At 46.2% G+C, this 17394-nt stretch overlaps 1 protein-coding gene and 1 non-coding gene across 2 annotated transcripts in view; one reads left to right on the top strand and one right to left on the bottom strand.

The window, feature by feature from the left end:
• Positions 1–17394, top strand: part of Slc37a3 (solute carrier family 37 member 3) — a 54090-nt gene that overhangs the window by 22388 nt on the left and 14308 nt on the right. Inside the window, exons 4-9 of the mRNA XM_045160874.1 lie at positions 4831–4923; positions 7567–7650; positions 10277–10422; positions 11794–11890; positions 15468–15552; positions 16154–16329. Of these exons, the coding sequence (XP_045016809.1) occupies positions 4831–4923; positions 7567–7650; positions 10277–10422; positions 11794–11890; positions 15468–15552; positions 16154–16329 (681 nt within the window). The remainder of the gene's footprint in view (positions 1–4830; positions 4924–7566; positions 7651–10276; positions 10423–11793; positions 11891–15467; positions 15553–16153; positions 16330–17394) is intronic.
• On the bottom strand, positions 511–617 carry LOC123464150. The gene has a single exon (XR_006639391.1). It is a non-coding gene; the product is annotated as a U6 spliceosomal RNA (small nuclear RNA).

Here is a 17394-nt window from a genome sequence, read left to right as displayed (position 1 = left end):
GAGTGATCCTCTGACCTCTGCCTTCCTAGTGCAGGGATTAATGGTGTGTGCTACCATGCCTAGGAGAGAGAGAGAAAGAGAGAACATGTGAATGGGTGTGCCAGGGCCTCTAGCCACTGTAAACAAACTTCAGACACATGCGCCACCTTGTGCATCCTGCTTATAATGGATACTGGGTACTTGAACCTGGATCTTAGGCTTTGCTGGCAAGTGCCTTAACTACTAAGCCATCTCTCCAGCTTCTTTTTCTTTTCTTAAGAATTATTCCTCCAGTTGAGCTGCTTCAAACATGACAGCTGTTTTTTTTTTTTTAATTTAATTTATTAGATTTCTTTTCAGCAAATATAGGCAGTTTGGTACCATTGTTTAGGCTCATCCATGACCTACCCCCTCCCAATAGCCCCTCCTTGTTGATGTAAATGGGTCGTGCATTGTGGAGTTAGCCCACAGTTATTGGTACGATAAATGTCTCTGCATATCATGACCCAACATGTGACTCTGACATTCTTTAAAAATATGGAACGCTTCACGAATTTGCGTGTCATCCTTGCGCAGGGGCCATGCTAATCTTCTCTGTATCGTTCCAATTTTAGTATATGTGCTGCCGAAGCGAGCACATGACAGCTGTTTGTTGGTGAAATGAATATGCTTCCAAGGCAAAGAAGTTTTAACTCAGTTACTTTTTGAGCAACAATGTTTCTTCCTAAGCCGTGTTCTAGACACAAGGTAAAAACAAAAGCCTCTGAAGATGGGGAAGAAAAAAAGAGATCTGTCCTCATGTAGCTTCCATGGCAGCAGAGGCACCGTGCACAGTGTTTTGGAATTTAAGTTTGCAGGAACTCTTCAAAGGAAAGATTGAGGAAAGGGTGAGACTGTAGCCGAGTCTCAGTGACTGTGACCTGCCTGACTTGGTAGATGTGTGTGCTGTCACTGGGGCAAGACAACCACGCAGTTCTGCTCAACACTTCTGGCGAGAAGAAACTTGGTACTTTCTGAGGCCACAGTTTGACCTGAGAAGAAGTCTTATTATCTGTCCCTCTCAGGTTCTCCTGTGTAGGCAAAGCCTCATCCCTGTCTCCTTCAGCTCAGTGGGATGAGTCAGGCGCAGTCTGCCCAGTACACAGAAGGGTTGGGTCTGGTTTGACTGCTGCAGGTGGCCCCTGGTTTTTTCATTGTCATTGTCATTGTTGGTTGTTTATTTTTTATGAATGTGGTGTTTGGCGGGTTTTCAAGACCACCCCAGGTTTGATGGCTCGGGGAGGACTTCAGGACCCAGCGTGTAGTTCTCGCAGCTGTGACTTCTGACAGTCAAAAGACAGAACGTGAAATCAGCAAATGGAAGGGGCCCTGGTGTGAAGTCTGCGGGACACCAGGCACTTGCCCTCAAGGTTGCCCTCCCAGGATGTGTTTAAATCTTCCAGCAGCAAGCTGTGACAACATGAGACTTACGCCCAGGGTTTCATTGGAGCTGGCCCTGTGGGCACCCTTCGTGTGGCACACATCAAAATTCCAGGCTCCCAGGAAGGCAGGGTTCAGCATTGTTGGGTACAGAGAATGAACTGCTCTTTTACGGGATGGTAGGAGACCCCCCCCTTCGCCCCGCGTTAGGGGAATGTGTGTTCCCAAGGGGCCAGCCTTGTGCGCAGGCGAGCTCTCTCTGCTGTAGCCGTTTCATATTCTGAGCTCGTCTGGATAAACATTGACCTTCTGCTTGCTTGAGGATTGATTGATTGCGGTCCCCGGGATTTAACTCAGCATTTGCTACACAAATGTTCCTCGATTGAGCTACACCCTCAGCCCTTTATGTATTTATTGATTTATTTCCACATCTTATTTACTATTAATTTATTTTGTTTGTTTTCTTCAAAGTAATGTCTTGGCTCTAGTCCACAATGACCACTGTGTAGTCCCAGGCTGGCCTTGAACTCTCAGCAATCTTCCTGCCTCTGTCTCCTGAGTGCTGGGATTAGGCGTGTACCACCTTGCCCCCTAATTTGAAAAATGGGTATTACCATTCTTTTTTTTTTAAATTTTTTATTGTTATTTATTTATTTGGGGGAGAGAATGGGTGCTCCAGGGCCTCCGGCCACTGCAAATGAACTCCAGATGTATGCACCACCTTGTGCATCTATCTGGCTTATGTAGGTCCTGGGGAATTGAACCGAGATCCTTTGGTTTTGTAGGTAAGCGCCTTAACTGCTAAGCCATTTCTTCAGCCCAGGTGCTACCATTCTGATTTTTCAGAACAGAAGGTTTTGTAGTCTGGGTTGATTGGCTAAATAGAGATCAAGTTCTGGCCTTGGCATCTCTTTGCAGACCTAGACTCTTGGAGAGTAGGGTTTGCTTCTCATTCCTTTTTTCTCAGTTTAAGTCCAGCTTCTTGCCTTCTCTGAAGTATACTACCAGCTTTGGGGATTTTACTTTTTGTTAAAGATAAAATTATGGCTGAGAAGATGACTTAGTGATTAAAGCACTTTGCCTATGAATTTTAAGGACCCAGGTTTGATTTCCCTGGTATCCACATAAGCCAGATGCATATGATGGCACATGCATCTGGAGTTTGTTTGCAGTGGCTACAGGCCCTGGCATGCCCATTCTCTCTCTCTAATAAATAAAAATAAAATATAAAAAAGATAAAATAAAAAAATAGAACTGGGGGTTGGAGAGATGGCTTTGTGGTTAAGGCACTTGCCTGCAAAGCCAAAGGACTTTGGTTCGATTCTCCAGGACCCACATAAGCCAGATGCCCAAGGTGGCGCATGCGTCTGGAGTTCGTTTGCAATGGCTGGAGGCCCTGGCACACCCATTCTCTCTGTCTTTGTCTCTCTCTTCCTCTGCCTTGTTTTGTCTCTCAAATAAATAAATAAAAATATTAAAAAAAAATAGAGCTGGGTGTTAATGCATGCCTTTAATCCCAGCACGTGGGAGGCAGCAGTAGGAGGATTACCGTGAGTTTGAGGCCAGTTTGAGACTACATAGTGAATTTGGCTAGAGTGAGAACCAACCGTCAAAAAATAATAATAATAATAATGAAAAGGCAATAAAAAGATAAAAGAACACATACATACAATCTAAAGTTAAAAAATATTCTAACTACTGCAGCAACCATTTAGAACATTTGTATCATCTTCCAAAAAACTCTCCTGTGCTCTTTTGTAGTTAGCCCTTCCTATTACCCCAGTTCTAGTAGCCTCTTTTGTGGTAGTTGTGTTTAAAGAATACTTTAACACACTGGGCGTGGTGGCGCATGCCTTTAATCCCAGCACTTGGGAGGCAGAGGTAGGAGGATCGCCGTGAGTTCCAGACCACCCTGAGACTACATAGTGAATTCCAGATCAGTCTGGACTAGAGTGAAACCCTACCTCAAAAAACCTGCTGGATGTGGTGGTGCATGCCTTTAATCCCAGCACTGGGGAGGCAGAAGGTAGGAGGATTGCCATGAGTTTGAGGCTACCCTGAGACTACATAGTAAATTCCAGGTCAGCCTGGGCTAGAGGGAAACCCTATCTCAAAAAAAAACAAAAAACAAAACAAAACTAAACCAACCAGCCGGGCGTGGTGGCGCACACCTTTAATTCCAGCACTTGGGAGGCACAGGTAGGATCGCTGTGAGTTCAAGGCCACCCTGAGACTGCCTAGTGAATTCCAGGTCAGCCTGGGTTAGAGTGAAACCCCACCTCGAAAAACCAAAACAAACAAACAAAAAAAGAGGCTTGTCCTAGATGGAGGTCAACATGATTTCTTCCTTCCTTCCTTGCCTGTGCGTGTGTTTGTACATGCATGCACACGTGGGTGTGGTGTGGTGTGTGTAGAGATGCACATGTCTTGTGCATGTGTATGCAGAGGCCAGAGGAGAATGTCAGGTGTCCTGTATGACTCATCTGCCTGGTTCCTTGAGACAGTTTCTCACTCAATTTTGACCTGCAGTTTTTTGATTTTTGTTTTTCAAGGTAGAGTCTCATTCTAGTTCAGGAGTACCTGGGATTCACATCACATCATATCACAGCGATCCTCCTACCTCTGCCTTCTGGGTGCTGGGATTAAAGGCATGCACCACCATGCCTGGCTTGTGTTTTCTTATCTATAGATTACTTTCTTTCTGTCTTCTTTTTTTTCCTTCTCCCATTGCAAATGCACTCCAGATGCTAACCATGGTTACTTTCTAAAACAAATTTGGGGCTGGAAAGATGGCACTTGCCTGAGAAGCCCAGGGACTCATGTTTGACTCTCCAGGTCCTATGTAAGCCAGACACAGAGTGAAACAAGCACACAAGGTTGCACATGCACACAAGAGGCCACACACATCTGGAGTTCAAATTCAGTGGCTGGAAGCCTTGGCATGCTAATTCTCCCCCCCCCCCTTTCGCGTGCGCGCACGTGTGTGCATTAAAATAAAAGGCGGAGGGGGGCGCTGTAGAGTTGGCTTGAAGGTTAAGGAGTTTGCCTGTAAAGCCTAAGGACCCAGGTTCAGTTCCCCAGTACCCACATGAGCCTGATGCACAAGGTGGTACATGCATCTGGTGTTTGTTTGCAGTGGCTAGACACCCTGGTGTGTGCCCATTCTCTCTCTGTCCCAATCTCTATATCTCTCTCAAATAAATAAATTAAAAAAAAAAATTGCATTGCATTGCTGGGGATTGAACCCAGGGCCGCACACAGGCTGCACAAGTGCCCTGCCCAGCCTGTATCCATGGGTTACTGATTTGCTCTCTTTGCTGCCACCAAGGTTCTGTGGGCACAGGGATGGGGGCAGGTGGTTATGAAGAGATTGAGAGCTGTGAGGCACTAAGAGATTCCAGCAGCGAGTGACTCATTCTTGTGTCCCTACAGATTTGGAGCAGCAACCACTTGTTTCCCAATACTGAGGAAGCCACTCTTTTCCTTGGAACCCTGGATACTGTTTTCCTCTTTTCCTATGCTGTGGTAAGTCTCACCATCCTCGAGTGTGTGTGTGTGTGTTTAAATTTAAATTTAAATTTATTTGTAAGCAGAGAGAGAGAAGGAGAACAAGAGAGAGAGGGCATGGGTGTTACCAGGGCCTTCAGCCACTGCAAAGAAACTCCATATGCATGTGCCACTTGGTGCATGTGTCTTTGTGTAGCATGGGACCTAGGTTGTTAGGCTTTGCAGGCAAGCATCTTAACCGTTGAGCCATCTCTCTAGCCCTTTAAAATGTTTTTTTTTTTTTTAAACTTGAGGGTTTTAAAAAAAATTTATTTCAAAGAATTTAATGCACTTCTGGGTATCAAAACCAGGGTCTCATGCTTAGGTATACATGCTCTCAGTATTGACCTCTGAGCTGTCCTCGTACCCACAACCCTAATAAATTCTTTTTTTTTTTTAATATTTATTTATTTATTTGAGACAGGGAGAGAGAGAGAGAATGAATGAATATGGGTGTGCCAGGGCCTCTAGCCACTGCAAACGAACTTGGGATGCATTTGCTACCTTGTGCATCTGGCTTATGTGGGACGTGGAAAATTGAACCTGAATCCTTAGACTTTACAGGCAAGCTCCTTAACCACTAAGCCATCTCTCCAGCCTAATAAATTCTTTTTTTTTAAAAAATATTTTTATTTATTTATTTATTTGACAGAGAAAGAGGAAGAGAGAGAGAAAGAGAATGAATGGGCATGCCAGGGCCTCCAACCACTGCAAATGAACTAACTCCAGACATGTGTGCCTCCTTGTGCCTCTGGTTAACATGGGTCCTGGGGAATCGAACCTGGGTCCTTTGGCTTTGTAGGCAAACGCCTTAACCTTTAAGCCATCCTTCCAGCCCCTAAATTCTTTTTTGATGTACATTTTCTTCTGTGACAGAACCTGTTAAATCCCCTTATCTGAAAGAGAACTAGACTTTTTTTTGTGTGTGTGTGATTTTTCAAAGTAGGGTCTCACTCTAGCCCAGGCTGATTTGGAGTTCACTCTGTAGTCTCAAAATGACCTTGAACTTGAACTCATGGCAATCCTACTTCTGCCTCCCAAGTGCTAGGACTAAAGGCATGCACTACCATGCCTGACTTTTTTTTTTTTTTTGCATGTGTTTTTGTGTGTGGTGTGCATTTGTGTTTGCATAGGTGCGTGTGTGTACACATGCTTGTGGAGGCCACCTTGTGCATCTGGCTCACGTGGGTACTGGGGAATCGAACCTGGGTCCTTAGGTTTTGTAGGCAAGTGCCTTAACCGCTAAGCCATCTTTCTAGCCCATGTATTCATTTTATATGCTTGTGGAAGAAACATAAGTTGTGTTGCCTGTAAGGTCTTTAGTTTCTGTTACTGGCCTGGTCTCATCATTTTAGCCTCTGTTCAACTAATTCTCTTCCCTACCTCCCAGTTCTCCTTACCTGTGATGTCAGGAAACGAGAGGCAGCGTTCAGTAGTGCCTGGGTGCCCTGTAAGCTTCTACGCATGTCATAGAAGGTCACTGCTGAGTGCAGAATACCTGAGGGATTACTTCTTTTCTAAAAAATTTATTTATGTATTTATTAGTGAGAGAGAGTGAGAGAAAGAGGCAGCTAAAGGCAGAGGGAGAAAATGGGCTCACCAGGGCCTCTAGCCACTGCAAATGAACTCCAGATGCATGTGCCACCTTGTGTATTTGGCTTATGTGTGTCCTGGGGAATTGAACCTGAGTCCTTAACCTTTGCAGGCAAGCCCCTTAACCGTCAAGCCACCTCTCCAGCCCTTGGGAACACTTAAAAAATTTTTTTTGTTGTTTATTTTTATTTATTTATTTGCGAGTGACAGAGAAAGAGGGAGAGAGAGAGAGAGAAATGGGCACGCCAGGGCCTCCAGCCACTGTAAATGAACTCCAGATGCATGTGCCACCTTGTGCATCTGGCTTACCTGGGTCCTGGGGAATAGAGCCTTGAACTAGGGTCCTTAGGCTTCATAGGCAAGTGCTTAACTGCTAAGTCATCTCTCCAGCCCTCCCCCCCTTTTTTTTTATTAAATGTGAAGAGTGTGTTTGTATGTGTTAGTGAGAAAGAGAAAGAGAGAGAATTGTTGTGCCAGGGCCTCCAGCCACTATAACCAAACTCCAGACACGTACACCTTCTTGTGCACATGTGTCAATGTGCGCCTGGCTCTTGTGGGATCCGAAGAGTCAAACATGGGTCTTTAGGCTTTGCAGGCAAGGGCCTTAACCACTAAGCCATCTCTTCAGACCTAGGAACTTTTGTTAACGCAACTGCAGATGGCTCAGGGAATCCCTGGGGAACGTCTAGGGGCCGAGGCTTGGGACTCCAGCTCCTCTATGTGATGGGGACGCTCGTTCCATCAGAACTGTTCCTACTGGTTCTCAGTCAGGGACTCAAGTGAAACCAGGGTCTGCCTGCTTTGCGGTGTCTTGCAGAAGATTGCAGTGGCGTGCTTCTGGGAGTCCGACTCATTTTCTGAATGTGGTATGCATAGACAGCTAGCGTAGGTGTGAGAAGAAACTTTGAGATCTTTTGTTTTTCCCCCTCACCTCAGTGTTCGGTTCGCCTCACTTGCTTTGCGTGCCTGGCACCTCTTGTAGTCTGTGTTCCTATTTCGAGCTTGTCACAAGAAATGCTTTAATTTTAGGGCCTCTTCGTCAGTGGCATCATTGGGGATCGGCTGAATTTACGATGGGTTCTATCTTTTGGCATGTGCTCTTCTGCATTAGTGGTAAGTTGGAAAGATTTTATAATTGTAATAACCATTTCTATTGTGATCAGATATCCTACAATGGAAGTAACCCTCCTGCTTCCGGGGGTGGGATGGAAGAGTGAGATTACTCTTCAGTGTTGTGATCCTCGGAGGCAAGTAACACCGTGCCCATCCCTCTTGGAGTCTTGAGTCTGAATCCACAGCGCAGGGTTATGTGGTGTCTGGAGCCCCTGACCTGCCTGCCTGTCCAGTCATACTTGCTTCACCCCTTGCTCGAGTCAAACCAGTCACATTCTATGCCCCTGATCTGGCCAGTTCCTCTCCATCACAGTGCGTTCATTCTTTTTTTTTTTTTTTTTGAGGTAGGGTCTCGCTCTAGTCCAGGCTGACCTGGAATTCACTATGGAGTCTCAGAGTGGCCTCGAACTCACAGCAATCCTCCCACCTCTGCCTCCTGAGTGCTGGGATTAGAGGCGTGCGCCACCGCGCCTGGCTTTCTGTGGACCTGGGTCAGCCTCTCCCTCAGCATCCCTTTCCAGTCACTTGAGGAGGCCTGACTTTCCCACCCCCACTCTCGAAAGTAACCTTTTTTTTCCCCCCTCTTCTGGGCTCTTGCAAGCATTTATAATCTGTTGCTGCTTACTCTGGTTATTTCTGTCTCAGCCTGGCTTTCTCGAACAGTGGGCATATAGTGCTTATGGCTGCAGATTCTCTATTTTGGGACATCCTGGGTTTTCCTCCCATTCCCACTTCAGAATTTTTCCAGCATGTGATTTCCAGCGCTTTACCTTCCTCGTTCGCAAAGGGCATTTACGGATTCCCTCCTCCTGGGGTCATGTGAGTGCCTATACGCGGGGCATTCAGAATGGTGCCTGGCCCATTACTGGTGTGCCAGGCAGTCTCCATACCAGAGTCATCTTGAGTGCTTCCTAGCTCCTCCTAAAAAAATTTTTTTTTTTTTTTTTTTTTCTGATGTAGGGCCTTGCTGTAGCCCAGGCTGACCTGGAATTCACTCTGTAGTCCCAGACTAGCCTCAAACTAGTAGCAATCCTCCTACCACTACCTCAGTGCTAGTATTAAAGGTGTGTGTCACTGTACCTGGCTTTATCTGTACTTCTTACACACTATTTACCTATATGTCTTTTCTTAGGAAATTTTTACAATTATTTATTTATTTGGTTTTTCGAGGTAGGATCTCACTCTGGTCCAGGCTCACCTGGAATTCACTATATAGTCTGGTGGCCCTGAGCTCACAGTGATCCCCCTACCTCTGCCTCCCGAGTGTTGGGATGAAAGGTGTGCACCACCAAGCCTGGCTAAAATTTCATTTTATTTTATTTATATGTGGGGTGGGGGCTGGGGAGAAGAGAGAGAGAATGGGCAAATTTGGGCTCCAGCACTGCAAACAAACTCCAAATGCATTTGCCACCTTGTGCATCTGGCTTGACATGGATACTGGAGAATTGAACCCAGGTTGTTAGGCTTTGCAGGCAATTATCTTAATTGCTGAGTTATCTCTCCAGCTCAGAAAATTTTTTATTGGCAAGTTCCATAATTATAGATTAAAAAACCATAATAATAACCCCCCACTTTCCTTTTTGCAACCCCATTCCCCATCAAATCCCCTCTACCTCTCAACCAGTCTCTCTTTTATTTTGATATCATCTCCTCCTCCTATTATGAGGGTCTTGTGTATATAGTGCCAGGCACTGCGAGGTCATGGATATCCAGGCCATCTTGTGTCTGGAAGAGCGCATTGTAAGGAGCCCTACCCTTCCTTTGGCTCTTACATTCTTTCCACCATTTCTTCCGCAATGGATTCTGAGCTCCGGAAGGGCTAAGAGAATGTAGTGCCGAGTGCTCCTGTCCCTTCTTCTCAGCACCACGGTGCCTTCTGAGTCATCCTAAGGTCACTGCCATCTGAAAAGAGAAGCTTCTGTGAGTAGCATTAATATATAGATATGAACATTAAGAGAAGTGCTTACCACAGCCCAGGATATTTTTCAATATTAAAAAAAAAAATTCAGGGCTGGAGAGATGGCTTAGCGGTTGAGCTCTTGCCTGTGAAGCCTAAGGACCCCAGTTTAAGGCTCGATTCCCCAGGACCCACGTTAGCCAGATGCACAAGGGGGCGCACACATCTGGAGTTCGTTTGCAGTGGCTGGAGGCCCTGGCGCGCCCATTCTCTCTCTCTCACTGCCTCTTTATCTTTCTCTCTGTGTCTGTCACTCTCTAATAAATAAATGAACAAAAACAGTTAAAAAAATTAAAAAAAAAATCCAGGGACTGCGTCTGGTGTTCATGTACAGTGGCTCTAGGCCCTGGCATGCCTATTTTCTCTCTCTCTCTGCCTCTTTCTCTCTTTCAATTAAAATAAACAAATGAGTGCAGTATTTCAAAAATTCAGAGTGGAAGGTGCAAGGTGAAGGGATGATGATAACACGGCCATTTGGCATCTTTGCCTCCTTGGCTGGTGCCGGCCTCATGTTTGCTTCCTCAGTACCAGCTCTGAGTCAAAGCTCTGTAAGAGTCTGCCACCTCTGCAGCGCTCCGTGATTGATTGAATGTCCTCCTTGGTGGGTAGGTGAGTGCTCTGGAACGAACCGAGTGGATGTCACATGTGCTTTCTTTCCTTCTCTCGGAGGTGTTTGCCTTTGGCACGCTCACAGAATGGCTACACTTCTACAACACCTGGCTCTACTGCAGCCTGTGGATCGTCAACGGCCTCCTGCAGTCCACCGGCTGGCCCTGTGTGGTGGCCGTGATGGGCAACTGGTTTGGGAAAGCTGGGTACGCCGTGTCCTTGCTCTTTGGCCACTTTGTTGAAGTGGTTTTCATATTGGATTATGGAGTCTTATCAAAGTCAGTTAACTTGGTGCTCAAGACTGCCCATCGCCCCTGCATTTTAGACAGTACTGGAGGGAAGGATGTGGCAGAGTATATTGTGAGCCCTAGAGATGATCATTCCTTACACTGCTGGGCTATCTCATGCGCTAAGCTATTATGTCTAATATATATGTATGTATGTATGTGTATATGTATATGTATATGTATATATTTTTTGGTTTTTCAAGGTAGGGTCTCTGTCTAGCCCAGGCTGACCTGGAATTCACTATGTAGTCTCAGGGTGGCCTCGAACTCATGGTGATCCTCCTACCTCTGCCTCCCAAGCACTGGGATTAAAGGTGTGCACCAGCATGCCTAACCTCCAACTTTTTTTTTGGTTTTTCGAGGTAGGGTCTCACTGTAGCCCAGGGTGGCCTTGAACTCACGCCGATCCTCCTACCTCTGTGGCCTCCAACTTTTTAAAAATGTATTTTTATTATTTGAGTGTGACAGGCAGAGAGAGAATGGGTATGCTAGGACCTCCAGCCACTGCAAACAAACTCCAGACATGTGCGCTCCCTTGTGCATCTGGGTAACATGGGTCCTGAGGAAGTGAGCCTTGAACTGGGGTCCTTGGCTTCATAGGCAAGCACTTAACTGCTAAGCCAGCCCCTGGCCCCCAATTTTTAAAAAAGAAATATTTTTTTAATTTTTAAAGTTCTACTTTTATTTTTTATTTTTATGTAATCTCACGGTGGCCTTGAACTCACAGCAATCTTCCTACTTCTGCCTCCCAGAGTGCTGGGATTAAAGGTGTGCACCACCACACCCAGCTCATATTTTTTATAGTGTGTTTTCTTTTGCCTTTCTTCCTTCCCACTGTAGCCCAGGCTGACCTGGAACTTACTCTGTAGTCTCAGGCTGGCCCAGAACTCACAATGATCCTCCTATCTTGGTCTCCTGAGTGTTTTGATTAAAGGCATGCACCAAGATACCTGACATGCTTTTTATTGTTTTAGAAGGAGCAAGAAGCAAGAGAAAGACAGTGAGAGGAAAGGTAGAGAATTGGCACACCAGGGCCTCAGCCATTGTAATCAAACTACAGACACTTGCGCCACCTAGTGGGCGTATGCAAACTTGCACTTGCTTCACCTTTGTGCATATGGCTAATGTGGGATCTGGAGAATCGAACATGGGTCCTTAGGCTTTGCATGCAAGCTTCTTACCAGCTAAGCCATATCACTAGCCCCCCCTTTTATTTTTATTATTTTTTTTGACCTTCACATAAACTCCCTGCTGATAACTGTGGTCTCCTGTCTTCCATTGTTTTTCTAGGCGAGGGGTTGTCTTTGGTCTCTGGAGTGCGTGTGCTTCAGTGGGCAATATTTTGGGCGCTTTCCTAGCTTCATCTGTTCTGCAATACGGTTACGAGGTGGGTATTACAGGCTTTGGGGTGTGCATTTGTGCGTTTACATTCAATATGTAGCCAAGGGTGACCTGGAACTCCTGGCCCTCCTACCCCCATTTCCAGAGGCTAGGATTACAGGCATAAGCCACCACATGGGTTTAAAAGGCATAGTGATTCATGGGCCCCCATGTGTGCCGTTACTAACTGATGGAAGCTAACCTGGTTTGCAGAGGCTGTGCACAAGGAAACTCAAACTTGAGTTTGTCGTTGGCAGCCATGCAGCTCAAGTAGGGAAAAACATCATAAAGCTGTATGTATTGAGTGAGAGCCTAGGAGCTGCTGCCACATAGCCAGGCGGTGGACCCAGTATGGGAATGACGGTCTCAGTGAAGGGACCTCCCATCTCCATGGACCTCTTTGAGGGGCACTGCCCACTAGAGACTAGCCTGTATAGCTGGGCAGAGGTCTTTTGGGGTGGCGAGTATCCAACCTATTGTGCATTTTTGCAGGATCTGAATGGTGAGCTAGTGGATTCCCGATAGCTCAAACTTACATGAGTCTTTTGAGGGCTGGAGAGATGGCTTAGTGGTTAAGACACTTGCCAGGCAAAGCCAAAGGACCCAGGTTCAATTCTCCAGGGCCCATGTAAGCCAGATGTACAAGGTGGTGCATGTGTTTGGAGTTTGTTTGCAGTGGCTAGAGGTCCTGGTACGCCCATTCTCTCTTCTCTCTCTCAAATAAATAATACAGGGCTGGAGAGATGGCTTAGCGGTTACACGTTTGCCTGCAAAGCCAAATGTCCTTGGTTTGATTCACTAGGACCCACGTAAGCCAGATGCACAAGCTGGCACATGCATCTGAAATTTGTTTGCAGAGGCTAGAGGCTCTGGCATGCCCATTTTTTCTCTCTCTGTGTCTCTGTCTTTGTTGTTTCCAAGATAGGATCTCACTCTAGCCCAGGCTGACCTGGAATTTACTTTGTAGTCTCAGGGTGGCCTTGAGCTCACAGTGATCCTCCTACCTCTAACTCCCGAGTGCTGATATTAAAGGCATGAGCCAGCACACCCAGCTAAATAAAATATTGTTAAAAGTAAATGAGGCTTTTGCATGTAGACAGAGGAATTTGGACAGATTACTTTCTGTCTCTGAGTCTTTGGGGAGAATCATTTTGGAATGTTGACAATTCTTTGGAACATTTGAACTTCTTTGAATTCCTGTCTTGTCCCAGAAACACCAGAGGTTCAAGAAGCCCCAAGGTGCCCACCCCAGATTTCTCGAGGAGATGGAGTCCTCCTAGTAAGTGGCTCCTCTGCTTCTGCGAGCCAGCAGAACCGGAGGCGCGGTGCAGACTGTCATTGCTCTGCGTGTATGGAAGTTGAATGTTCTCTTTTCTCGCTCTCAGTGTGGCGAGTGAGTGAATAAAATGAAGGATGCAAATTCCTTGAAAATCATGGAAGGGGCTTTTTAAAAACTTTAAATAAAGAGCTGGGCATGGTGGCACATGCCTTTAATCCCAGCACTCAGGAGGCAGAGGTGGGAGGATCACTGTGAATTTGAGGCCACCCTAAGACTACACAGTGCATTCCAGGTAAAAAAAAAAAACTTTAAAAAATTATTTATTTGAGAGAGAATGGATACACCACAGCCTCTAGATGCATGGGCCACCTTTTGCATGTGTCTTATGTGGGAACTTGGAATTGAACCTGGATCCTCTGGCTTTGCCGGCAAGCACCTTAACTGCTAAGCCATCTCTCCAGCCCAGTAGATATATTTTCAAACAGTCTACCAACAATTTTGGCTCATCCTTGATCATAGCCACCCTTATTTTAGGCTTCTCAGCATCCTACCTGGATTGTCCTAACTGGTTCAGGTGTGAATTTTACCACACCTGTGGTGCCACCTGGTGGTGGAGCCTGGGTCCTGATACCAGCTTTCTTCGCTGTGGTTCAGAGCTCCCTGCTTTAGCCATGCAGGAAGCTTGTGCCTCACCCCAGCCTCGCTGTAGCCCAGGCTGACCTGGGATTCACTATGGAATCTCAGGCTGGCCGTGAACTCACAGCAACCCTCCTACCTCTGCCTCCGAGTGCTGGGATTAAAGGCGTGTGTAACCACACCCAGCTAGGCCTGGGCCTTCTTGTTACTTTAGCTGCATGCTGCCTTTCAGTACTATTAAATTAATTATTATTATTATTATTTTCAAGGTAGGGTCTCACTCTAGCCCAGGCTGTCCTGGATTCAGTACTATTTTAAAGGTCACTCCATTGCTAGTCTGAGTAAAAGTGGAGGAGTTGATTACCTGGGGGACAAATAGCATAAGGTAGCCCTCCAAAAAAGCTTTGGTCCCTGAACAGAGGTTTTATTTTTTATTTTCATTTATTTATTTGATTTTTTTTTTTTGATGTGGGATTTACCTCTAGCCCAGGCTGACCTGGAATTCACTATGTTGAGATTTTATTTTTATTTTATACTTTAAAAAATTATTTTTGGGCTGGAGAGATAGCTTAGCGGTTAAGCGCTGGCCTGTGAAGCCTCAGGACCCCGGTTCGAGGCTCGGTTCCCCAGGTCCCACGTTAGCCAGATGCCCAAGGGGGCGCACGTGTCTGGAGTTCGTTTGCAGTGGCTGGAAGCCCTGGCGCGCCCATTCTCTCTCTCTCCCTCTATCCGTCTTTCTCTCTGTGTCTGTCGCTCTCAAATAAATAAAGTAAAAATTTTTAAAAAAAGTATTTAAAAAATAAAAAAAATTATTTTTATTTATTTGAGAATGACAGAGAAAGAGGAGAGAGAGAAAGAGAGAATGGGCACACCAGGGCCTCTAGCAACTGCAAGCGAACTCCAGATGCATGCACCCCCTTGTGCATCTGGCCAATGTGGGTTCTGGGGAACCAAGCCTCGAACTGGGGTCCTTAGGCTTCACAGGCCAGCACTTAACCACTAAGCCATCTCTCCAGCCCCTATTTTACACTTGTGATAGATAAGGGGAAGGGTAAGTAAACAAACAAGATGTAACAATTTAAATGTCAATCATTTCTGTAGTCAGGCCACCCTAACAGTAAGCTTCATTTTACTTTGTATATTTTATTTTTACTTATTTGATAGAGAAAGAGGGAGGATGGGAGGGAAGGGGAGAGAGAGAGAGAGAGAGAGAGAGAATGGGTGCACCGGGGCTTCTAACCACTGCAAATGAACTCTAGATGCATGTGCCACCTTGTGCATCTGGCTTATGTGGGTCCTGGGGAGTTGAAACTGGGTCCTTTGGTTTCACAGCCAAGCCCAACAATTAAGGTTTTTGTTTTTGTTTTTTTTTGAGGTAGGGTCTCACTCTGGCCCAGGCTGACCTGGAATTCACTATGTAGTCTCAGGGTGGCCTCGAACTCACAGCGAACACCCTACCTCTGCCTCCCGAGTGCTGGGAGTAAAGGCGTGCGCCACCACGCTTGGCTACAAGTAGAACTCTTGACGTAGCACCTAGCACTGAAGCCCTGGGTGCCAGTGTCCCTCCCAGGCCCCATGTTTGCTGCCCCAGCCTTCCCCCCTGGTGCCTATCATGAACATCCCTGTGCTGACCACCCCGTGTGTAAGAGCCACCTCTCCTCTCCTCCAGTATGCCTTTCTGGTGACCGCATCGGTGCAGTTTGCTGGCGGGATCGTCATCTTCTTTGGGCTGCTAGTATCACCAGAGGAAATCGGTGAGGAGAAGCCATCTCTTCATTCAAGATGTCTTACTCTTAGGGGTCAAGGGAAATCGGAAGGCAGGAAATGGAACCTCTTTTCCCGGGGAAACAGCATGCTCCCGTTGGGGAGTTAAAGGAGCAGTGCTGTGCTCTGCATCCTGTGCACTTTGCAGCCCAGTCCAGGTGTGAGGGAGCAGCGCTCACCTGCGGACGCAGGAACCCCACCTGGAGCACTTGCAAGTCATTTGTATACCTGAGACAGAAGCTAGGAATTGGCATGGGTGCATTTCTAATTTTACATCTTGACACCGGATTCTTTTCCTTCACAAAGTGGATTCAGTGTCAAGTTTAATTTGGGTTAAATATAGAATGTGGCCAAGGGAAACCTCAGAAGCCAAAGGGCTTATAGTTCTGTCCTTTGAGTATAAACAGGCACTGTGACCTTAATCGGCCTTGGTTGACCTTGGTCTCTGAACTTTAGTTTGGTCTTCTTTAAAAAGAAAATAAAAGTAGCATTGACCCCCATAGGCAGTGATATATGCAGAACCCTTAGCATGATGCCGGGCGTATAAAGAGTAGGCGGTCCATCAACGGTGCTGGTCGTTCGTGGTCCTAGGTCTCCCAGGTATTGAGGCGGAAGAAAACTTAGAAGATTCACACCGGCCGCTCATTAATGGTGCTGAAAACGAAGATGAATATGACCCTAACTATTCAATCCAGGAGAACAGTGCTGCTCCCCCAGTGAAGGCAATCAGCTTCTGCCAGGCCTGCTGCCTTCCTGGCGTCATACCGGTAAGGACAGTTCTGGTCTCCTCACACAGTTGACGAGGGTCCATGTCTTCCATCGTACTCTGCTGGGAAAGGCAGCTGCTTTAATTTTAGGAGTATGTGTTGAGAAGAATGTTCGTGTAATACCCCCGAGCTGCGCTTCCCTGGTGTCTAATACAGGGTGGGCAAACCCTTCCCATGATGGGCCAGAGACGAAACGTTTTCAGCTTTTGGGGAACTTAAAAAAAAAAAAAAAACAACCAACCAACCTGTGGGGCTGGTGAGTTGGCTTAGCGGTTAAGGTGCTTGCCTGCAAAGCCAGAGGATCCCGGTTCGACTCTCCAGGACCCACATAAGCCAGATGCACAAGGGGGTGCATATATCTGGAGTTTGCTTGCAGTGGCTGGAGGCCCAGGCGTGCTTATTCGTATTCTCTCACCGTCTCTCAAATAAATAAATAATATATTAAAAAAAAAAACCCTGCCATAATCACTCAGTTCTAGAGCAAAAAAGTCACAGGGAATGTGGGAAGATGGGCAGGGCCGCAATGGACCCATGAGCCCAGCTAGAAAGGCAAGATTGAGACTTTTTTGTTGTTGTTTTTTCGAGGTAGGTTCTCGCTCTAGCCCAGGCTGATCTGGAAGTCACTATGTAATCTCAGGGTGACCTCAAACTTGGAGCAGTCCTTCTATGTCTGCTTCCTTAGTGTTTGCACCACCATGCCTGGCTCAAGGCTTTAAAAAAAATTAAGTATGTTGTCTTATTTATTTATTTTTATATAAGAGAGAGCATAAGAGAGAAAGAGGCCGATAGATAGATAGATGAAAGAGAGAAAGGACTCATTAGGGCCTCTGGCCACTGCAAATGAACTCCAGATGCATGTGCCACCTTGTGCATCTGGCTTTGTCTGTACTTGGGAATAGAGCCCAGGTCATTAGGCTTAGCATGCAACTGCCTTAACTTCTGAGCCATCTCTCCAGCCAGAGGCTTTAAAAATATATATACTTTGGGTTTCTAGTATTACATGTAGACCGAAGGTTTATTTTATTTGCACATGTGTGTAGGTATGTCAGGGTCTCTTGCCAAACA

This window comes from Jaculus jaculus, chromosome 10, assembly GCF_020740685.1.
Source record: "Jaculus jaculus isolate mJacJac1 chromosome 10, mJacJac1.mat.Y.cur, whole genome shotgun sequence".
Taxonomy (NCBI): Eukaryota; Metazoa; Chordata; class Mammalia; order Rodentia; family Dipodidae; genus Jaculus; species Jaculus jaculus.
The sequence above is the reverse complement of the archived record's forward strand: the minus strand, read 5'-3'. Positions and strand labels throughout refer to the sequence as shown.